The following is a 23,391-nucleotide window of genomic DNA, read 5'->3' as shown; positions in this document are numbered from 1 at the left end:
AGGAGAGGCTACGGGACCTGAACCTGTTCAGCCTCCACAAGAGAAGGCTGAGGGGGGGTTCTGGTGGCAGTGTATAAACTGGCCAAGGGAGACCAGTGGGGTTTGGGAGAGTCCCTGTTCCCCTGAGCACTACTGAGAGTGACAAGGGAACAATGGCCATAAGTTGACTGAAAGTAGGTTCAGGCTAGATATCCGAAGGTACTACTTCACTGTCAGGGTGGCTAGGATCTGGAACCAACTTCCAAGAGAAGTGGTGCTGGCTCCTACCCTGGGGGTCTTTAAGAGGAGGCTGGATGAACACCTTGCTGGGGTCGTTTGACCCCAGTACTCTTTCCTGCCACAGCAGGGGGCCGGACTCGATGATCTGCTCAGGTCCCTTCCGACCCTACTAACTATGAAACTATGGAGGGTTGTATGCAAGATCTCGGAGACGATTAATCTGTTCTACTTGGCGCTAGCGAGGCCACAGCCAGAGCACAGGGTACACTTGTGGACATCACACTAGGAAAGTTGTAGGCAAACTGGAGAGAAATTGCAGAGAGCCGGAGAGAGAGGAGGAGGTTTGGGAAACCACGACCTAGGAGAAAAAGCTGACAGAACTGGTTCCTTGGCCTAGAAACAAGAAGACTTCACTGTGTAAGTGGCCGTTACCGCAAGGAGAGTGATGGTTCTTGGGGCGGGATGAGATGCAGCCGGTTGGCACTGCAGTAAGGGAGGTTGAAAGTATGCTATTAAGAACAACTTACAGACTAGGGATGTTGCTAAGCACATGGGGCAGCCGGCCTGCAGAGCTTGGGGAATCCTCTTCACCGGGGGTTTTTAAGGATAGGTTGAAAGAACACTGGTCGGAACGGCCCCAAGAGCACAAGCCCAGCCTCAGAGCAGGGACGTGGACTTGCTGACCTCGAGCTCCTGCCTGGCTCTCTGCTTCAATGGAAAACAGCCAGGCACAAGGGAAGTTAGTGATTAAAACCCATTCAAGTGCCGACTCATGGAGAGAAAAACAAGCCTAACTACTCTGAATGACCAACTTTCAATCTCATTTCCAGACAAATCGATTCCAAGCAAGTTTTTTTTCTTTTAAAACAGAAATAATGCACCACATATGTTGATCTTCAAATGAATAAAGACCATTATCGGGAAACAGCAGGCCATCTTTTGCCTTGAACCAGTAATTTACCTATCTGTATGTAGCCATCTGATGTCCTGTGGTACTTGAACGCTGTACCTCTTCCCTCCTGCAGGGCTTCCTTATCTGACTGGAGACTCTGTATGGGGAAGAGACAATCTCTGCAGAAAGCCAGTGGCAAGAATTTTGGATGCTTGCTGCGAGTGCAGCTTTAATAACCAAGACCTTAAAGCGAACAGCATTTAAACATTCAAAGGGAAATACTACCAGGATATGTGAACTTGTCAGAAGGTCTCCACTTTCAAGCACAAAATCTATTAAAATATATGCAGTGGGTATTAGACCTGATGTTTCTCTCCTGCCATGGACTTGTGTGTTAAGTAGAGAAGGACCAAAGCAGCAGTGCTTGGATCAGGCTGAGGCCTAAGTCCTAGCTAGCATCTAGGATCTAGGTTCAGATTACACCATACAGAACTCATGGGTACTTCTCATGAGATTCTGTCCCAGAACAGGAGAAGACTGGCAAGACCATCAGCTTTGGACCCAGTGAGATCCCGTAACAAGAACTGCTGCACTGAGGGCAAGTGGGAAATGGGTCCATCCCTCCCTCCGACATCTCCAGACCCAGAACTGTGGGAGCACCAAAACGCGGGTATTCCCCCGCTCTCTCCAACCTTGTTGCTGTGGGGGGGGAAGCCACAGAGCAGCCAGCCAGAGAAGCAGCAATTCTCCAACCACTCAGCCAAGGCTCAGCAGCTTTGCCCTGTAAGCTCCAACCCCAGTCCTTGCTATCTCCTCACTGCAGCTTCACTCCAGAGCCCTTCCCCTTCCCCTCCTCCCTCCTTCCTTTCCCTTTTCTTCTATTAAACTGATATCCTCCTATCTAGCCCCCGCCCCAAATCACAGCACTCACAGGACATTTGTTACCATCCACATGTTTGCTCTACTTGTTCTATACCTTCCTGCAATGGGTCTGCCTTGTGCCTAGCTCGACTCCAACTGCTTTGGGCAATGACTTCTCCCTTCCTCTGTGCTTGCACACTGTGGGACCCCAGGCTCGGCTGGCCTCCAGCACTCATCATATACATGGCAAATGGGACAGACACTAGTACAGCCACAAAATGTCACATCCCGTAGGCCACCTGCTTCACTACACATTGTCCTTGGCTTTCAATGGTCCTCCCTCCTGAAACCTGCTCTGCTCCCTAACCTGACAACCCCCCCTCTGCAACTTACATCGAATGGCAAAACCTCCACAGTTGTATTGAAGAGTTTGTCTTCTGGGTGCTCAATGTTGCCACTGCGGAAGAAGAACCTGTAACAGAGACCAGGGCCATTAGAAGGTGAGTGTGGACTTAGAAGGGGGCCTTGTGTCTCCTGCTAGGAATGAACGGCCAACTATAAGACCTGCAGGTAGCTTGACCACCTAAGAAAGCCCTGCGGTGCTGAGACTGGGAAACTGAGCTAGCTCTGCATGGCAACAGTCGATTATGAGTGTACAGTGGTGTGAATTAAGGGATGTACTATCCTCCCCTAGGTAAAAGGAGTTGTTATCCTCTCTTAGAGAGTCAAAGGATAGCAAGTTCCACATGAAGAAATATAAACTGGACTCAGAAAGAAACAGCCCACACCCCCAAGATAAAATCAGGGTGCTACAGGCAGGGGGAACAGGTAAAGGAACAGAAAAAGAAAAGATGCCAGGCTTTGTACCACCCCCCCCCACCACCACCACCACCTCCCCCCAGCACCCCTGAGCACACTGGCCTTTCAATGCGGAGAGGTTTGAAGAATCTGAATCGGATGAAGTCTCCTGCCGCAGGGGTGAAAGCCCAGAAGAAGTCCTCTCGCAGGTAGGCCTTCTCCAGGGTGAAATGCTGGTAGGTTTTCAGACTGGTGCTCACCTCTGCTGGAGGGTTGACATGCTCTTTCCGCAGGGCTTGCTTTCCAAAATCTTTGTCCTTTACACACATGCAGCAGAGCAGGAAAAAAAAAGTTGCAGGTTGGTTTTCACTGAATGAGACACAGGGCTCCAGGCTTTGGGGGAAACAGATGCAAGGCCCCAGTGTCTCAGTGCTAAAGCAGAAGTATTTTGTGTTTTCCACCATGATAGTAGATGTGGTGGAACCTAGTTTGCAAAGGGAGCTGGGGACAGCACTCTGCTTCCTTGAGGGAGTGGATCCGCAGGAGCACAGGGCTTCAGGGGACCATGATCTGAGGTAAATAACCCCTCTGCACACGCAGGAGCACCTCAGAACTACAGGCACTGACCAAGGACCCAGTCTGCAAGGTACCGCATAAACACCATAAAGCTGGTCCCTGCCCCAAGGACCATGCAACCTAAGGACAGCTTCGTCCCTGGTTACAGAACCCCACAGTGTCACCCAGCTATATGGCACGGGTTAGAGCCATGACCAAACTCCCTGTGCACTCCCTGCATCCTCATTACATAACGCATGTGAGGAACGGGGCTTTTTTTGGCATCTGTGGTTGGATTCTGTCAATATTTAAATGATATAAAAACCCACCACCTAATTCACACTCTAAAGCAGCAACCCATAACCCGCCCAGCACAAACACCAGAAATCAGATGCAATGGCAGCTGGGACCAGCAAGGAGCAGCCAGGCAGTGCCAGGGCACCCCAGGCTCCGTGCTGGATGCTAAGTGCCTCCAGCCTCTGGAGAAAGTGGCTACAGCTGTCACCCTTACTGCTGGAAATGCCCTGAAAGAATGAAACCCCAGGGAGTGAAGGAATGCAAACACAATGGAGCCTGTTCATGAACTGGCACCACACCAGCAACCAAACAAGCAGAGGGATTTTTTACATATTGAAGAAGTAATGTGATGCCCTGGTGTCAGGTACCCACTTTTAGTTTCTGTATCTTCCCAGCCAAGGAGGAGTGGGTTCCCACGTGCTGGAAGAGTGAGGGCTTGAAGCGAATCCTCAAGTTGGCTTTCTGCCTGTCGCAATGTTTCTGGAAGGAGAAAGCACCATGAGGCAATTGGGCAGTGCCCTCATGGTCCAAAGGGGCAAGGCAGAAGGAAGGACCAGGACAGATGAGAAAGGAGGGTTGAAGGAGACACGTGATATCCAGCCCTCAGGACAGCAATCTTCCCCCTCCATTTCGGCTTTGATTTGGAATCAAGGTGAGCTTTTACTGCCAGCTTTCCAAGGGCAACAGTGGGCACATGCACTCCTTCATGCCAAGTCCTTCCGTCCCCCCAACCCAATGTGCCAGTGCCTATTTTGACATCTCCCCAATCAGCAAACTTCCCTGTTTGCTCGGTTTTTAATGCCCAGGGAGGCCACTTGATTTTCTATTTAGTTTGCCAAGGTAAGCTCATCTCTGGATCTCTCCCAACAGCAGTACAGAACACTCAGCTGGTTTGGGCTCCCAAACCCAATAAAGATACTGTTCTCACCCTGCCGTCCCCCGCCTCCCGGGTGAGCTGGGGTATCTGTTGCAGGAGCCTTTCTAGCCTGCTTGTTATGAAGGCCATCTGCATATGGCTCTGGCACTGTGGTCTGGCCCAATTTCAAGCTCATCATGACACAGGACAGGGGGAAGTTCAGCTCTAATCTGAATGACCATTATTACGGTTGGGAGAGAGTCGGGGAGGGACAAAGGGAAAAAACAGGCAAAAAATAAACAGTGCAAAGGTGGAGCAGAGGGGAAACCTTATCCAGGGACTGGAAGGAGGAGATGCTGAGGGAAGACACAGCCTCTTACACACAGGATGCAACTGCCAGCTGGGCAGAGTCTAACCCCAGGCACTGCATTGGTATCTCTTTAGCCAGACAAGCATTTACCTTCCTTTAAATCAGTTTTCCTCTGGGAGATTGGGAACAGGACACAGACACAGGGTTAAATCCCAGGGAAGATAAAGGGATAAAGATGCAGGATTTTGGTGCAACCGTTCCAGGAGGTTGGTGCACCCTGCTGCAGCAAGGGCCCCTCTCCGCACGCAGCCCCTACACCACACAGATTCACAACAGAAATGAGCTCCATGGAGCCCCACCGCAGCAGCCTGACTCTCCAGGCCCAGTCCCACAGGCTACCTGTGCCCCTAGCCCACAGACATGTTGGGCACAGTCCCCACAGCAGGCTGCGCTGGAACTAATCCCTTAATCGCAGCTCTCATCACATTAGAAAATTAAAACTGGCTGTGCTAATGGGAAGCTCCCTGAACACTGCCAGCAAAGCTGCCAAGCCCATGGCAGGGCCCACTGCTGTAGATGAGAGCAAGGGGGAACACAGCATCAAGCCAGGGTCCCCTGCCCCTTCGCTTGCTGTATTAGGGATGGGTCTAAAGGCAGCAACACAGGGAGGGCAGCTCCACTGGCAGCAGAGGGCTTCACTCTGAGCACATGGCTTGAACCCAGGTGAAGCTAGAATTAGGTCTCAGATGCAGAAGCACAGTGGATCCCCAGAGCTGGGACAGCACGGGTCAGACAGGCCTCCAATCAAGCAGGCAAATCCCAGCAGCTGCCAGGACTGAAGTATTTAGAAGCGGAGCCCAGTTTAAACAGGCACTGTGCAAAGTCAGTCACGCAAACAGTGGGGAGAAAGAGCCAGAAACCCTCCTAGAACTAGGGGATATGCTTCTAATAATAAGGCAGCAATGTAGAGATTGGCAGCATCCCCTGGGAAAGCAGCTGGCAGGCAGGCGGGTGGGCATTTGCTGGCTGCACGTGGCAAACAGCTTTAGGACACTGGTCACCTTCGCAGGGGAAAAGCTCCAGCCACATTCCCTTCCCCCTACAGCAGTGGATGGACAAAACAACCCCCTGCCTGGCCCAGTTCGGGAGGAGAGGTCAGGAGGGGCTTGCCATGTGTGCCTGGGCGTGCCAGGGCCAAAGCACTTGAAGAGTGCACAGCACCGCTCCGAGGCAGAGATGTGTCCACCTCCCCAGGAGGGGTCTGATCACTGAGCTCTGGTCTTAAATATATCCCATACTTGCTCCTGCCACCCTCCTCCAATACCCTCCCCTGCCTCACAGCAAGTCCCACTTTGCACAGATGTAGACACCACTTCCACCAGCACCTGCAAAGTGCCAGGCACGTGCATAGTGCACAGCCAACCACAAACATTTCAGCAGCCACAAGGCAGCAGAAAGGAATCTCCCCACCCCACCTGGGGGCTGCCACGAGACCCCTGCTGCTCTGGTCCGGTTGCAACACACTGTCTGCATCAGCAGGTCATGGCAGATTTATATTCAGGTCATTGGCAGGGAGCTGTCAGGTCAGCCTGCATGGGCGGTCAGGGCAGCCCTCAGATAAGCCGTGTTAGAAAAGGGAACCCATAACCCACGGCAGTGAAAGCTAAAAGTCTGGGCTTGGGAGGCGTGGTGGGGCTTCCCCCTGGGGCTCCAGTCAAGCAAGGAGCTGCTGTCAGTTCCTCATAGCAGCAGATACATTTGTCCCCTATGAACAATAATTCTCCCACAAGCCACAGAGGGATGTGGACACTTCCTAACCACCAAGAAGGATTCCCAGGAAGCAACATGCTCCTCTGGATGGCAACAAGCTGAATTCCTTGACATTTCTTTCTATATAAGATCCCTAGGGATTTCCCTCACCTGGCCTGCAGCTTTGCTGTATTAACAGAGGCTCAGCACAAATGGCATCACAGTCACTGGCTCTCCTAGAAGACCTCTCCATAGCCTGGTGGAGCAGAGACTGCCAGCTGCTCTCTGGGGACTGTGTACTTACTGCATCTTTCTCTGGGTTGCAGACTTTGACCCAGAGGATGTGGTCCAGGAGCCAGTCAATGGGCTTGTCCTTGTAGAACATGAGAATGAACTCCACAATCAAGCTGAGGTCCAGTGACTTGAACATCTTCCCTGCAAACACATGAGGGTGGAGAATAAGCAGACATGAGATAAAACCAACATGATTGAGATGGAAGAAGGCATAAGTTCCAAGGGGAAGGGAACTGCTCTCTCCCCTCGCAGCTCTGGCGGATGTGAGCGGCCATGGGCCTGGCCCACACAATGTCTATGGACCAGCACCACTGACACTGCCAGTATAGCTCTGGAGTGGGGGAGTACCATGCCTTGTGACCAGTCCAAAGCATGAATCACCTCCTGCAGCAGCAGAGAGGTGAAAACATGCACAGCTCCAGGAGAGGTAGTTTCCTGGCTCAAGAGCTCTTAGGGACTCAAGGCCCCTTTAAGTGAGTCTAACCAGCAGAACAGGCAGAGCCACTTTCATAGCTAAGCAGGGCTGCTCCTTAAACAGCTCCAAGTAGATGCAAACTTACCCCTGGCCGTGAACAACCCACCACATCCTACAGAGAACCTGTCTGCTGGGTCAGTGGGTGGGTATATTTTTATTACAAGCAAGGCTGAAACCAGCTATTTGGTGCCAGGGGAAGCAGTGACGCTGGCAAGCAGGCATGTCCGTCCCCCTGAACCCCCCCATGTGCAAGCAGAATCTCATAAGAAGCCTGGCCTCGTTAGCCTAACACATCACCACATCAAAGTCAGTGGGAAATTAGAGATGGCTACTGTTACTATGTTCTGTTTTATCTGATCTGTGTCAACCAGAAAGGTGACTGACACGCAGGCTTTCATCCCGTCTCTGTAACCAGGTTGGTGCCAGAAGACACAGGACTGAAAGCACGTATGGTACTTTCTTCCCTGGGCAACTGAAAGGGTCAGTGCAAGAACTGGAACAGGCCAAGCAACAGTATCTCAACTGAGCACTAGGCAGCTCACTCAGGCAAAGGAGTCACGGAGCTACTGGGGCTACACTAGGCTCCAGCAGGGTGTGGGGGAAGGGGCAGAGTCAGTTACCAATAAACCCGAGCTGAGAGAACTCCAGGATCATCCACTCCTCAGACGGCTGCTGCAGGGCAAAGTTCTTCATCGTGCTGAGATAGTTTGGTTTGGCCACAATGTCGTCCTCCAGCTGCAAGAGAAGCAGACTCAGTGCCTGCCCCATGCACAGAGTCTCTCTGCTGCAAAGCCCTCAGCAGCGCAGGACACACGAAGGCCTTGGCCACGGCAGAGGTTTTTTGGGACCATGCACTACGCAGGCTCTTCACCTCCAGCCCCAGAGGCGCAGGGAACACAGGCTCCCACGCACTGAATCCCTACCTCTCCCATGCTGGGACTGAATGCTTTAGCTGGGTTGGCTGAAGTGCAATGGAAACAACTGTGCTCATGAAGCTGCCAGTTCTCCCCCATAATGCACAGCATTGTGCCCGCATCGGCGGGAGGGGCTGCTGCTTCGCCACCCATCGGAGCAGACTCCGCTGTGAGGCTGGGCTGCGCTGTGGCACTAGAAGCAGACAGATGCTGAAGCAAGTCAGCCCTGGGGGGAGGCCCTAACATACTGCCCATACTGTAGAGCTTGTATGCCTTGTTTCCATAGGAACGTGGGCTGGAATGGACCTCCAGGGTCATCCGTCCAGTCCCCAAGTATCCAAGGGAAACTGTATCATGTGACCATGGGAGCCAGCCCATTAGCCTGCAATAGGTTAATCTAGGGGCGCGGTATTTACACAGAGCAGCTGACTGCAGGAGACGTGCAGCAGAGTTCCCACATCAGACCTAAGAGGGCTGGGTGCGAGGGGGACAGTGTTTCCAAAAGCCAGACCTGCTGGAAGACTATCCAGGTCGGAAACAAATCCAACAGTATCTCAAACAGCCTCTCCCTCTTCCCCCTTCACAGAGCCCGCTCGGGTTGTGTTGCACAAACACACGTTCTCTTTCCCCCACTCAGGGCTACGTGTCTCAGGGAATTCACACATTCACTCCCAGCCAAACCCACCTGCACATAGTAGATGCCTTTGGACTGTGCATACATCATTAGAAAGCAGTAGTCGAGGTTCTGTTTAGTCCTCCACCTGCAACAAAGGCAAAGGGGATGAACACACTGGTATGTATGGGGATGCCTTTGTCTCCCTCCCAGCCAGAAGATGCTCAGTGCAGGAAGGCAACACTATGCACTGTTACTAGAGGAGCCGAGGGGATGAAGGAAGCCTGTTCCTTATGAACGATATAACTGGGAAGTAAGAGGCCTCTCAAATAAACATCATGTGGGTTAAAAGCTTTGTCCCAGTTTGACATGTGGACCACAGACACAGCAAACGCGGCAGGGCAAGTCCAGCCGCACAAAGCTGACAATGAGTGTTCACCTTGCCGCATGTCTTTAGTTCTCATGTAACGCGAGTTGAAGGGCCTGGCATAAATCCACAAGAGGGATTTTTCATTTTGTGCGTCTGGAGACTGTGACTGCTAGTGTTTTTTATTCAGGTCTGTCTGGTCACCCTGCATTACCTGACTCTCTCCTTAGGATCCCCAAACGATTCCCGCAAGCGGGAGAAATCAGGGTAGAAGTGTGGCGAAGGGGAAATGACTTCCAGGAGACCAGAGTGTATTTCCTTGGGAAACCTGCAGAAGAGAGGCAGAAGTAACCAAGGACTTGATGATGTTGATTCACAGACTGGAGTCACTGGGCACATACTGAGCTACATATCCTGACAATTTAAAACCTCCTAAACCAAACCTTCATTGTAGCCAATGCTCCCACAGGCCTGGCTCTAACCCAACAATACCAGCAGGGCATTTGTCACCAAGTATGAAGTCCATTCTCCCCCTCAAGTTTTCTAATAGCTCCACAAAAGTTGAAGTCTGTATCTTTCACTGCCTTTCTCTTTCTGCATCACCTCCACCCATGCTGATTGGCAATGGCAGACTGCTCAAGGATGTAGGGTTCCTCACACAGATTCTCTGCTTAAAGAGCAAACCACCAGCACTGTGTGCTGAACACCCTGAATATCTGCAGGAAGAATGGTGCTGGCCATCCCAAGGAAATCCAAGCTTTGTTCTCTAGCGGACATGTGCTGGTGCTGGAGGGGTGACCTGTTGTGGCGGAGGGAAGGGGGCGGTATTTGTGTGTGAGAAGACCTTAACTTGCACTGAGTGCACCAGGAGGCTTTGCAAAAGTTTACCACCTAAAAGGAGACATAGCAAAGCCCCAGCACATGGTTTAACGAAGGCCACTTAGATCCCTCCACTCTGCCCAACAGGGTTCCCCACGCAGCAGTAATGCAGTTGAGTGGGGGCCAGCCAGCTGCCACATCAGAGATGCATTACAAGTTGCTCACTCTACACTAAGCTGACCCCAGCCAGGTGAGCAAGTCACGTTGAGGGTCTGCCAACACCAGAGGCGTTGACAGAGCACCATTCTGCAAATGTCACCTTGCAGATGCCACTTTATTCAGATCTGATATCAGAACCGTCACAGCTGTTCTGAGAGGAATTCTTCCTGGTTTCAACCACTGGCCGATTTCTCATCTTTCCAAACAAACCTCCCAGAGAAGCGTGGGTTCCCAGCCACATGGTTTGGAGCTGGTCAGAGTCCATTTGAGAAGACACCCTCCCATGCACTCTGAAAAAATTGTACCCATTACCACTGCAAACAGCATCCAGATAGTACTGCAAACCAAGACAGATTAGGGAGACAAGCCTCTTCCATGCATGGCACATGTTGACAACTTGCTGGCTACACTCAGCCTCATGGTTTAACCTGCACAGTCAGTTCGTGTTCTGTGCATGACAGTGTTCACCCAACACAGAGGATGGGAAAAGCAGCAGACGGTATCCCTGGCAGAAGGACTCCCAGAAATAACTTTTAGCTCATTTTTTAAAATTAAATAAGATTCCCAGGAGCCGGCTGGGGTCCTTTCCAGTCACCTTTCCTCAGCAGGAGCTGAAATGCTGCTTCGCACCACAGATGCCACCATGTCGATGAAGCAGCAATTGCTTTTCACTAAGCAATACAAGCCGAAACTGTCATGTCTCCAGTCCCCAGCTGAATTTGAGAGGGAGATAATTTAAGCAAGTTTGCAGGGAGGGGGAAGGAGTAATCAAATCACTAAGTTGATTAAAGTTTCAAGGCCTTTATGGAAGGGCACTTTCTTCAGCTGTGCCTGGAAATTTCATCAGGGTACATCAGACAATCAGCCCATTATCTCCTGATCACTGTAGTCTCCTGCCAAGAGCAGAAGGGTGGATCTGCTGGGTTTTTTGTACAACAGGATGGAGGGCTCCATTTGAGCTCCTTTGCAAGTGCCCTAGGAACACAATGCTTTTCCATTTTTCTATTATTGGAAGCAGGCCCCACCCGCATCACTGGCACAGGGACTGAATTGAGCCGTGAGGACACACTGCCCTTTGCAAAGTCTTGTCCTTAAGGTTACTCTGATCCTTTGGAAACATACAGACACAAGAGCTGGACTGGATTCAGAGAGCCTCTGCTGTAACAGTCCCCTTCAAACTCTGATACTGCTATTGCCTGAAACACCTCACTATTAATAGCCCATCAGTTTTATCCTTAACGTTAAAAAAACCCCACTGAAATAGCCACAAAGCTGCAATAGCCACTAGGCTTGTAGGGCAGAAATTAACAGTTACACCAATGTGGCATTGTGTAGAGGCTGGAAACGCAATGCCAGAGGGTGAAAACAACCAAACCTGCGGCATGGAAGAGACAGACTAGCTTCAGCAGAGCCAGAGAAATGACCTCTGCTACTGTCCTGGCTTGCTCTGGTTTGACATCATACATGCTTATCATGCTGACCAACGAGTCCAACTCAGTGAGCAGGAGGGTGCTGAGCAGTGCAAAAATACAGGATTACAGTAAATCTAAATAGTCCATTTCCTCACAGCCCCACAGGACAGGAAGAGCAAATCAGATAGCATGAGCATGCATGTTAAGTACATGCAAGCACAAAGCAACCTACTGGACAGGATCAAGGCGAGGTGGAACTTATAATACATGTGCTGAATGTTGTGACCAGTGTGATAACAAAGAGACAGTGAAGGAGCACCTGGGATTTAAGAAACAAAAACAAGGGACTCCAAGGCATTTGTCCTCTCTAATACAGCTTTTCCCCCACGTTGCTAGATGCAGAGCCCACAGGAGCATAGTGATTAGGAATTGCTTACAAGGTTTTGATGTTCTCTGCCACTCCGGTCGTATACTGCGTGTCCGTCTGAAAAATAGAAAATAAACACAATAAGGATATCAGGTTCTGAGAAACCATCACTTGTTTAAATGCCTGATTTAGATTCTCTGCCCAAGCCTGCACCTGACAAACCCTTTTTAGACCCCCCAGTATGTGCTGTCAGCATTTCCACACTCCTTTTGTTGGTCTCTGCGCTTTACTCCACGTCACCTTGGGCCTGAGACAGTCTTCTTATGCTGGCAGCTTCTTCACATTCCTTCTGTTTGGCCACTGTTAATTCATCCCATTAGGGAAGCTGGAACGCTGTGCACCTTCTCAACGCAGTCTCCCTGCACTTTTGCATTCAACTGTCATCGAGGTTGCCTGCTGAGCCAGCCAACCTCTCAGACCAAGGACCACAGCCTTCTCTAGTCTCGTCCTACAATGAGCATACAGCAGGGGTTCAATTAAACAAACAGCCCCTGATGGAAGCAGAGTTCTACCCTCCTCACAGGCTTCCAGATCTCACACATTTACAGGTTTGGGGCTCATTTCAGTTCCCATCTCCCAGTGTAACTGCTCACGGGTGGCCTCAGATTTGAGCTGGGCATTCCTAGCAGTTCACAGGAAAAGGGTAACGACACAGCATGACACCAGGTATTAAAAGAAATGGAAGTGAGGAATACAGAGATTCACGTAAGGGCCAGGAGAAAGGGAGACGGCAGGAAGGAGCAGGGTCTCCTACCCTCTCTTCCAGAATGGTGGAAACTGTAGTCATGCATCCCTGATAGCTTCACTGCTTATAGGACAGGGCTCTCAACTCCCTAACAGGGACTTGGAGAGATGGCCTCGAAGAAGAAAGGCTGATGACTTCTATTATCAGCACTACATGCTGAACAATTGTTTGCAATGTCCTCCTCTGTCCTGGGCAGTGTCAGATTTGGCACCAGAGGGAAGTGAAGAGTGAGGCATCAGGGTGCATTCCAGGAGCCGAGGCCAGCACTTTAACTGCAACAATGACAAGCAAGGCTTTTTCTGGAGAGAAAACTCCCCCCTTTCCAAGCAGTCCTCAGGGCCCTGGCGATGGATTGATTTCTCACTGCGGCACTGTCGGGGCAGAGCTATGGAAAGAAAGGATGGGGGTCTTGGATGCTGGGGGCAACCGTAACAACCTGGGAGAGCTCCCCTCCGCCACAACAACCGCCTCAGCACCCAGCACCTGCCACCGCACATCACATCTGCCCACACGCACTGGCCGGCTGTGCAAGGTAGGGCAGGAATGCAGTGCTCTCCCACTATCATAGCACAGGTCTAGGAGGACTCCCTATCCTACACACCTCTCGCTGGTCTCCAGCAGGGATGGGAGCCCCAGCTCTTAGCAGGGCGAGAGAACTCAGATCAGAGTTTGACAACATAAAGCAGGCTGCTTCCCTCAGCGACCCAGAGGAATTCACAGCTCTGAAAAGGAAGCTTGGTGCCAGAGCTGCAAGCTGTTAGATCTCACAGCCTCCGACACCTATTGAACCGGGAACTGCCTCTCGGTTTCCAAGATACGCTGGAGCTTTTACTACAGGCAGCCATTAAAAAACAGAACAGACAGACCTGCAGGACAGAGCCGCTGTCCGACAAACACCCCTTCCCCGTAGCTTCTGCCTTAGACTACAGGACACCTCATTACCCTCTACAGGCCTATGGCCATTGCATGTCTGTTGTAAGCACGTGCCCCCTTTCTGGACCTTTCCTCCTCACTCCTGACGATTCATGGGCCTAAGACAGCAGGTGTACAAAGAACCGTGTTCTCCAGGTGGGCGCAGAACACTGTAGGAGGAGCTGGCAATCATGCAGCTCCCTTTTCCCCTGGTGCTCTTAGCACTTTATAGTTCAACATATCCTACAGTTAGTCGCCCTGTCTTCTACTACTGCAACACCTAATATTACTGTAACTGAGACACGGAAGGAATTTTCTCTACCGCTGGCTCCTCCCCATTTGGAAGGAGTCTCTCACAGCTATGGGGTGGGGAGGGACTTTAGGAACACAGGCAAAGTTTGGCAGAAGAACTTGGGGCAAAGGTAGTACTCAAAATTTCTTCTAGACCACGGATTGGCAATGTTTTGGAAAGTGTGCCAAAAACATTTGCAACCTTGACTTGGAAGATGTTGGCATACCAGGGTTGGATGGCAGGGGAGCTGCGAGTGGCCTGATCCTTGTTGTGGCAGTATAGCCCAGGCCCCTTCCCTACTGTCCGTCCCAAGGTGCGTGAGCCTGGCTGTCACTTTGAGGACCCCAGGGCTCCCGGCTGCCTGCTACAGCCAGCCCAGGCTCTAGGTAGGCCCCTACTGCCCACCACAAAGCCCAGGCTGCTCGCAGCAGATGGCAGGGAGATTGCAGGTAGCTGCACCGGGGTCCACAGAGCTCCAGCCTGGCTCACTGCCAACGGTGCATGCACGTGCACCTCGAGTTGGATGGCAGGGAAGGGGCCAGGGCTGCACTGCCACAACAAGGATCGGGCCCCTCATGGCTCCCTGGCTGTCCACCCGAAGGCAAGCATGCCAAACAAAATGCCTTTGGATGCCACACTCTGGCACACATACCAGGAGTTGCCAACAGGAAAAATTAATTCAAGTGGATTCTGCCCCTTTAAATCCTCACCAGATCCCTGCAAGGTCTATTTTATAGATAGACCAGTTACAGCACAAGAGACATTAAGTGATTTGCTAAAAATCATAGCATGCCAATGGCCCAGCTGAGAATCAAACTCACTCCCAAGCCACATCCACTGATCCAGACTCCCTCCCCCTCAGCACTTTGGTGGAAGCCATTATCTCTTGAAGAGTGCATTTTCCCTTGGTATACAATGCAAGCTACCGACCCGAAAGCAAAATGCTACTCAAAACATCAAATTGCTGGTAAACAGGAAACTAAAACAGACATTTATCTTTGCTCTGCGCCCTGCAACACACCGCTGAGATTTCCCATGCTCACTGGATTTCTGGAAATTAAGACAAATGCATTTCAGGCTTGAAAAAAAAAATAATCCCATGGGGAAAGTGGAGGAGAAAAAACCCCACCATATAAAGCCATAGATAAAAGCAGCTCTCATGGATTATTGCACCAAGGCTTTTCAGCTTCTGTATTCGGAAACTAATTCTGGACTCCACATACCAGTACCACAAAAAGTGCTAGTCTCTTCCCTGGACAAATGAGTTGGAGGTTGGAAGAAGGGTGTTAGGGTGTTTGCCACCTGATGGGCATGGCAGAGAAAATAAAGGAGCCTTGGAAGATCAAGAGGAGAAATTCCCAGAGCATATGAGGGAGTGACATTTAGCCTGCTCTGGTCAACAGCTGCTTAGCATTCTGGAAGAGCAAAGGTCAATCATCACAATTTAAATTAAAAAGATGGATGAGCATGCCAGACTGGCAGCTGTAATGCAATCGCCTACAAACATATTGACCCTCCACGGCCGAGTGCATCCAAGCATTGTTTCACATGAGAGATGGCTGCTGGCCCCTCCAGGATGTGCCCAACGATCCTTGTCGGACAGCCGCCCAAAGTTGGACTTATCTGCCTCAGCAAGCAGTAGACTTGGCTCTCAGCCATAGGAAGGCATCCTGCCGCTTTATGGATGCAGGCAGCATCCTGGCCTGGCCCCAAACCCCTGGTAGGGGGGGGAAGAGGAGGAGCAGGAGCTGCTGAAATAGGAGAATTCAGTGCATGGTCCCATTACCTCAGCAATCAGGACAACGATCACGGAGTCCTCCTTCTCTTGCTGGGTGAGCTCCGAGATCAGGGAGTTGAGCGTGTCCGTCAGGTAGGAGTGAACCTCCCGCTTCACGGTGGGGATTCCCATCACGATGGACACTGCCAGAGCCAAGAAGGACCATTAGAAGTGGTCACACCCAAAAAACAAACAGGATGCTGGACTCTGCCTTTTTCCTGCGTTGGGTGCTGTGCTGCTCTCCCACAGGGAAAAGGGTTAGTGAGCGACAGGCCTGCTGGAACCCAGGCTAAGTCACCGAATGAACCCAGTGAGCAAGATCCCTTATTTCTGATGAGGGCAGGTTGGCCAGAAAACAGAAGGGATTAGGGGCAGCCTGGCAGAGCCTCCTGCGGAGACATTCAGCAGAGCTGTCACATCACCAAGCCCGACCTGAGGAAATGCTGTAATGCCTTCATCTTTAGAAAGGCCTCTGTGCCCCAAAGACAGCACTCTGCACTGGCCCTCCCTTCTACTCAGATCACCACCCTCCACCAAGCAACCCCTACAACTGCAGCAGCCTAAACAGGTGCAACTCAGCCCCACATCAACACTACACCTGACTCTAGGCACAGCTTCCCATCAGGCGACTACCATGGATTTCACTTAGAAAGCAATCAGATACCCTGGTAGACAGTCGCAAGTGGAAGCGGCAGGTAGCATTTCAGTGCCAGCCAAAGCACAGACAATATCTTTGCGCACCTTCTTGGTCTGCAACAATTAAAGGTGCTTATATCCATCTCAATGCCCCATCACAGTAAGGAAGCTGGCCTAGAGCATGCAGCCCCTCCTTCCTGTCCTGCCCATCTCCACACACCAGCCAGGACTAGCAAAGAGCAGAGAGAGGGGCAGGCATGGAGTAAAGGGGAGAGACCTGGGAGCAGCACTAACTCCTATTTACCTCCAGTGCGCCCCTGTCCCACATGCACAGCTGGCTGCAGACTGTTTTCCTTTGACAGCAAATGTGGCAAATGATGGAAGATGGTGGGAAGATGCAGCACGTTCTTGTTGGTGATATTCCACAGCTTTAACTTGGTTTCATCTTAAAAAGGAAGAGGAAGTCAATATGCAAGGCACTATGCAGGAGGAGACCACAATGCTTCCGGTGACAAAAAGCCTTCCTTGAGCAATATGACCCCACTGGGTTATTGGTAGGGCATCACCACTGTACACCCTCAAGCCCCATGAGCATTTATGGGAGCTGTGTGCATCAGGAACCAAAAGGGACCCCAAATCTCAGCAAGGTGGTAAACAAAGATCAACTTGAATCTCATCAATGGGATCTTTTCCACTTCTGATAAGCACTTCACCTGTTTTCAGTGCATAAAAGGAGCACTGAACAAACTAAAACTCTCCCCAACAGTCCCCCTTCCTCCAGGGTGCAGTCCAGAGGCCATAGCATTCAGAAGCTGCACATGCAACCCATAACAGGAGGGACAGCAGAGATTATCTGCAGAGCGGGGTTCAGTGCTTAATGCTGCAGTGCCATCACTTGTCAGAGAGCAGCTCTGAAATCCAAGCCCCCTGCACCAGGTCAGGCTACCTGAACCCTGCACACAATGCGTGCACTGGGAAGCAATAGCACAGCCCTACACCACCACACATGCCCTGCTACCCCTTCTGCAACAAGGAGCAGCTCTCAGCTCTGTCATTCACCGGACAAGCTGCTCCATGTCCGGTTGATGTCCCTCAAGGCCTGCTTCTCTGAGATCGCACGCTTGATCTCGTCCAGAACCAGGTTCAGCTCTTTGGAGCGCTTCAGACTTTCCTGTTCGGCTGCATGCAGACGGTCCCGGAGAGCCAGAAACTCACGCTGATAAATGTCCACAACGTCGCCTGCGGAGAGCAGAGGGAGAGAGGAGAGGCAACATTTATTTCTCCTGCTTGGAAAGGTCTCAAAAGGCAAAATGGTACCAGTCCTGCATTTTCCCCCCTCATGATCCAGCGTCCCAGGCCTAGCAAAGAGAGCCCAGTAACTGGCTGCTTTGGAGGAAACCACTAGCCCAAAGGACAGGTGACTTCCCAGCAAGCCTCATTCTCCAGGCACTGGCTGCCTTTCCCCCAGGAAATCTATGCGCCACGCAGAGCGTTAAACATTGACCGTTGCATTTCAGGTTCAGACTTGGGAACCACCAGCTACATAGAAAGGACCACTTGCATTCCTCTTTCCAGCTCTGGTTTCCAGGGGTTTATGGATAACTTGGCTGCCTTCAGACGTCACCGTGGGTTGGAACTCTGCTAGGTAAGGACTGCCTGTGTGGTCAAAGATGACCTACAAATGGTAAACACATTGGGGGTTTGCACGTCTTTCCTTTTGTATGAAGTATGGATGAAGGGGGCCCGCAAAATGGAGATTTCTCTTTTTTTGTAAGAGAGTTCAGCTCTCTCCCTCTCCCTCCTGGCGTGGGAGTATGTGAGTAAAGCAGAAAGCATGGCCTGGTGTGTGTATTTGAGGCTGAGTGACAAGAACCACGTGCTGCAGATTGTGTAAGCTCCATAGCACGTGTCCAGGAGTGGATGAGTAACCGCACGGGGTGTGCGCCTGCAAATGAGCAGTCAGATGTGTGCTGTGTGTGGCTGCATGGGAAGGAGCTGGACAGGTCCTCTCTCTGCGACAGGAAGGGAGGGTGGGGGGATAGCAGGCTCCCCCTACCACAATTGGACCTGGTTAAAAGCTGTGACAGCTTGTAGTGTGCCAGTGCTCAGCTCCACCAGCCAGACTCGGAGAACAGCTTGCCACTCCTGACACTGCCAAAACGAAAACCCGAGGGAAGCTTTGGGAAAAAATTCACATGCTTCTTCTGTGCACCAAGGGAAGCCAGAGGGACCACATCCAACATTCAGAGTGCTATGTAGGTCCCTAGCATTACACAGTCCCTCCCCAGCCCCACCTTCTGCTCCTGTTTGTTCCCCAAAAGCATTCAAGGCAGCGTGAAGGAGCACCCGGAGTCTGAGAACAGGCCTGGGAGCTGTGTCCTGAAGTTAGCACCACTTCTGTAAACATGTTCTTCGCGCTCTTGGCAAACAGGGATGCTGCCACACAACGCGATGTTATTGTTACTACTATGGCAACCCGGGTAAAGAGCCAGCTGCCAGAAAAGATACAGAAATAGCCCATCTCCCACACAAAACTCGCCCATTTATTTTGCACTCCCCAGATAACATTCTGGCCAAACTACAGCGCAGCCTCCATGAAGCAGCTAAGCAGCAGAAAGCAAATCCCGCTTTAAAAGCTCCAGGATAAAAACACTGTCTCGCCAATGCTGCTCATGGTACAAACTACTAGAAATGAAGGAGCCCTCGGGGCCAGTCTGCTCCAGAGAGAGCAGCCAGGACCAAAAGCTATGTCTCCAGCTGCGTCCAAGGGCCCAGCAGCTCTGGGGGCATGAATAATTAAGGACAAGGGTGCAGGACCTCAGTCTGCGCAGGTGCTGTCCTTCACCAGATGGCAAGAGGCAGCTCTGGGGAGGCTAAAAGCAAGACCTGCTATGGGAGGAGTGGGTCAGCCACTTAAATAAAGCCACTAGATAAGGAACAGCCTCTTGGTAGAAGTGTTCTGCAGGTTACATCTCCGATTACCAGTACAGCTGGCAGTGCCAGCCTCGCTGGAGTTCAGACCGGTGTTACCCAGAAGACAGCAATGACTACAGGTACACCAGCATCCCTCAGCGCGCCATTCCTGCCTTTATTCAGCATCTAGATAAACCTGCTGGCAGAAACTAGGAGAGGATACAGCCTTTCTGCCAGCGCTCAAGTGAAGGAGAGCTCTATCCCTCATTGACACCAAACAGAGGACCCATCACTCAGCTGCCCAGGTGCCTGAGGAAGATAAGCGCCTGCAGTGATCACAGGATGAAAGGAAATCCTGGGGAGACAAGTTATGAACATCCCAAGGCAATGGCTCCTGGTGTTTCCAGATGCCCAGAATAAAGCAGAAATAATGCCTGTTACCATATTTGTGTGGACTCACCCACAACTGCTCATCACTGGCACACACAATGCACAGGTCTGCCCCCAGCACAGAGAAGACCCTCTCCTAAGCAATACAGCTCAACAAGGGCACATCACCGAGGGACTCCTGAATTGGGCCCATCTTCCACAAACAAGTTTAACATAAAACCCTGATCTTCAAGACTGGGAATGAGCCTTCAGTTGTGGAGCTCACTTCCACTAAGCGTTTGGATGGCCAGGGATGGCCATGCTTAGTTCAGACACACCTTAGGAAGGAAGGAGCAGAAGTAGGGCAAGGAAGGAACCCCTTCCCCCACAAAAAAACACACAAAAACAAGTACAGCCTCCAGCAGTGATTAAGAAGAAATTCGTTCATAGATTGGGGATTATGATGATAATCTAATCTGACCTCCATTACAAGATGAGCCAAAGAGTATTGTGCAGAGATTCGGATCACAAATTGCCTGTTTGCTTACACGGGCTGTAGTGGAGGGTGCATTGCAAATCCAAAGGTAGTTTTTGAGAGCACAGCAAGGCTTTCTGTGTCAAAGCAACTCTGCATGTCGGCCTGCTTTTACTCCCCTGCAAGCAGACAGAGAGACAATGGTTTTGAGTGGTTTCTGACAATATATCTACAAGAGGCTGGAATGTGAAGTGGTTAACCATTTATGTTTTCCTGCATTTCTTCTTACTCCATTATTAATGAACCTGGTTACTTAGAAATTAGACATGCTTGGATGACCACAGTTACAAGCTCCTGGATGGATACCGGCATCTGGATCACTGATCTAATTCAGAGCAAATTTGTACTACTGTATTATTATTACCATGAAGCTAAACTAATTTTAATACAGACTTATTTTATGTGCAGCTGTTCAGCCAATCCCACTTAGGACATGAGCTCTGTCTGCAGTGACAGGAAGATTGCAAAAAACCATTACTTGACATGCTTTGAATCTACACCACTTGTTCAATGCACACTTAAAAGCAGTTCAATTGCAATCAGCTCTATCCCTTCATGCAGGCTTTAAAAAAAAAAATCAGGGTACCACATAAGCACAGATTTATATAATCTATTTCTGACCCAAGTTGCCCCAATTTTTGCAGGCAGATTTCTCAATGAGGGATGCAATGTGAATTTTTAAATTGGAACCATCTGAGTTTAACATAAAACAAAGTCACCCTGGGCTAAAAACAACTTACAGCTAATTAGGTTAATGATGATTTATTCTTTTAAGTTGTAAAAGCTCCAAAAACATAAGTTTAGAATGCTTTAACATGTTTTACATTCAGATATAAACCTGTAATTGGCACCTTTTTTGTGTGCAAGACAGAATTAAAAACAGGCAAAAGAAAGCGCTGTTGACATCATCCTGTTTTTAAAGTTTGCCTTTGCTGGTTGTTAACTGCTATGGCTCTGCGGCTAGTTTGGGGCTCCGCCGTCCTGTAAACTGGACTGAAATGCTACACTGAAACTTCCTTATGCAGTTACAGGCATTTTAGACCAATTAACCAGAGAGGAGTTTGCATTGGCTTTGCCAGTTTTGGGGCCCAGAGAAAAGGGAGTTTAGAAAATAAGAATATCTACATCGTAAAACACAGTTGGATATAATGCTGTGTCCAAGACGCTGCAATGCATTTCCAATCTACTTCTCTGTTTAATCCCTTCCCTAGTATAGAATACACAGGGGAAAAAGTATTTTTAATTTTTAAGCATCTTTCCCAACAGCCCCCTCCCCCCCCACAAACACTTTTAAAAAAAAATTCACTACTTAAAACAGGTACAGCTGATCTTCCTGCACTTGTCACAAGGTATGGGGTTCTCATTCACAGAAGGCTGTCCTGCTGCCTTAAAAGGTGAAGACTTTACTAAGAGATTTAAAATCAAAGTCTAACTAAAAATCAAAATGGTGCTCACAAAGGCTTTATCTAATCTGGCACACGAGAACCAGGATCACAGAAACACTGAGGGGCAAAAAAGGGATTTTGTCCCTTCTGCGGCCCTTCTATTTTACTTTGTGCATTAAACAACAACTTTATTCAAAGAAAATCGTCCAACTGGCTGGCTCCCCTTTCATCTGCAAAAGCTTTTCCACATCCCAGTGTGGGAGAGAAAACATTTAAAAATGTGTAGGTAGGGACGACTATTTATTGTTTGCAGACTGCTTAGCATAGCCCATGGTTGAGGACCCTGCAACATAAACACTAGCAAATCAAATAATGACTAAAATCTGAGGATGTTGGACGTGTTCTTCATACCCTGGAAGTAGACGTAAGGCTTAATGGCTTTTGCTAGAGCGCTACATTCTGCACATTCTGCTCATGTCAGAGTTAGCAGGAAATGTCACTGATTATTCAGTCATTAATGACCTGCCTGCTCAAGCAGAAAGCTGCACTTTTCATTAACGTGGAATGCTGATGCACAATCTGCCATTTTCTGCATTTCCCGGTAATGGTAGAAAAAGTGAAATTGTATCTGTTTTTCATACATCTGTCCTGTAATGGCTCTCGCAGGTTTTTTACTTCCTTGTGAAATTAAACAGTAGCCTGTGATGAATTACAGCGAGTCCTGCTTGAACAGGTTGAGACACAAATAGTAAAGCAAACATAGGAATGGTTTTATTTCTTATGACTTCCCAGTAATGCAATTTTGTGAGTGTCAGCACATGATAATGTGTAGATGGAAGACATGTCTCTCCTCACAAAAGAAGAGCACAGTTCCTAAGTGAGAGACGGTACTCTCTGAAAAAGCCAGTAAGAAAAATAGACTCGTCTCCCACAGCTAAAAGCAAGTTTGGACACAGAAGTGATTTGCAGCTAATTGGGCTGAACAAATTACTGTGCTGATATCTGTTCAAAATGGATCCCTTGCTATACTTGTAGATTCTGATCATCTGCATTTTTATTGTATTCCCCTCAAAGTACAAGACAATAATTACAAAGAGATAGTGCTCCTAAAACACCCAGGGACTTGAGCACTGTGGGCAACGGATACAAGTTCTCACTCCAAGAAGAAAAAAAGTAGGTGACTTGAGGATTTCAAGTACTGTAACCTATTGCTGTAGGCAGAAAACACACTGGTTTGAGACAAAGCCCATCTGTGCTGGACGGGAGTTCACAGGGTACCAGTGAGATAGGAGAGCACGTCGGCTGTACAGTGAACAGACTGTGCTGAACGAGAAACCGCAGGGCTGACTGGACGCCAAGTTTTGCACCTTGCCAGGTCTGGTATTTGGCTGTTCCCAGCGCTTTCTCCAGCCACCTATTTAGAAACCCGCTCTCTTTGGGAATCAAAGCCAGGACTGAGCAAGCTTGCTTAAAATTCTGCTGTGTGCAAACGCCACGCAGCAGGGCCAGTGTTGTCTGCATGCGAGCTGCGAAGACCTCCAGCACAGATCGCTACTTGTCAAATGAAGGTGTCACTCGCATTCTCAAGAGCAGGATGTATGGGAGGGACCAGGATGCACCTTGCATAGGGTGACCGCGCTAAAAGAGCCACAACGACCCTCTAGAAAGTCACAAAAGGTGCTGGGATCCCTGGTTGATACTTAGGCACCTACACATGCAGCCTGATTTTCAGAGGTGCTGAGCAGCCACC

General features: G+C 50.0%; 1 protein-coding gene across 3 annotated transcripts in view; it reads right to left on the bottom strand.

Moving 5' to 3' along the window:
- MGAT4B (mannosyl (alpha-1,3-)-glycoprotein beta-1,4-N-acetylglucosaminyltransferase, isozyme B) overlaps nucleotides 1-23,391 on the bottom strand; it is a 70,197-nt gene that overhangs the window by 5,657 nt on the left and 41,149 nt on the right. For 2 of the 3 annotated variants that reach the window (XM_019506165.1, XM_019506166.1), the window contains exons 2-13: nucleotides 17,499-17,678; nucleotides 16,744-16,884; nucleotides 15,813-15,946; nucleotides 12,088-12,134; nucleotides 9,415-9,528; nucleotides 8,906-8,981; nucleotides 7,927-8,041; nucleotides 6,842-6,972; nucleotides 3,995-4,102; nucleotides 2,894-3,087; nucleotides 2,366-2,444; nucleotides 1,181-1,268 (exon numbers count right to left, since the gene is read on the bottom strand). In XM_019506165.1, the coding sequence (XP_019361710.1) occupies nucleotides 1,181-1,268; nucleotides 2,366-2,444; nucleotides 2,894-3,087; nucleotides 3,995-4,102; nucleotides 6,842-6,972; nucleotides 7,927-8,041; nucleotides 8,906-8,981; nucleotides 9,415-9,528; nucleotides 12,088-12,134; nucleotides 15,813-15,946; nucleotides 16,744-16,884; nucleotides 17,499-17,678 (1,407 nt within the window). Of the gene's footprint in view, nucleotides 1-1,180; nucleotides 1,269-2,365; nucleotides 2,445-2,893; nucleotides 3,088-3,994; nucleotides 4,103-6,841; nucleotides 6,973-7,926; nucleotides 8,042-8,905; nucleotides 8,982-9,414; nucleotides 9,529-12,087; nucleotides 12,135-15,812; nucleotides 15,947-16,743; nucleotides 16,885-17,498; nucleotides 17,679-20,269; nucleotides 20,475-23,391 lie in introns of those variants that run through there. The other variant, XM_019506164.1, reaches the window with a different exon arrangement.

This window comes from Gavialis gangeticus, unplaced genomic scaffold (assembly GCF_001723915.1).
Source record: "Gavialis gangeticus isolate Ggan-Ray unplaced genomic scaffold, GavGan_comp1, whole genome shotgun sequence".
Lineage (NCBI taxonomy): Eukaryota > Metazoa > Chordata > Crocodylia > Gavialidae > Gavialis > Gavialis gangeticus.
Note: the sequence above shows the minus strand (reverse complement) of the source record. Positions and strands in the feature narration are given on the sequence as shown.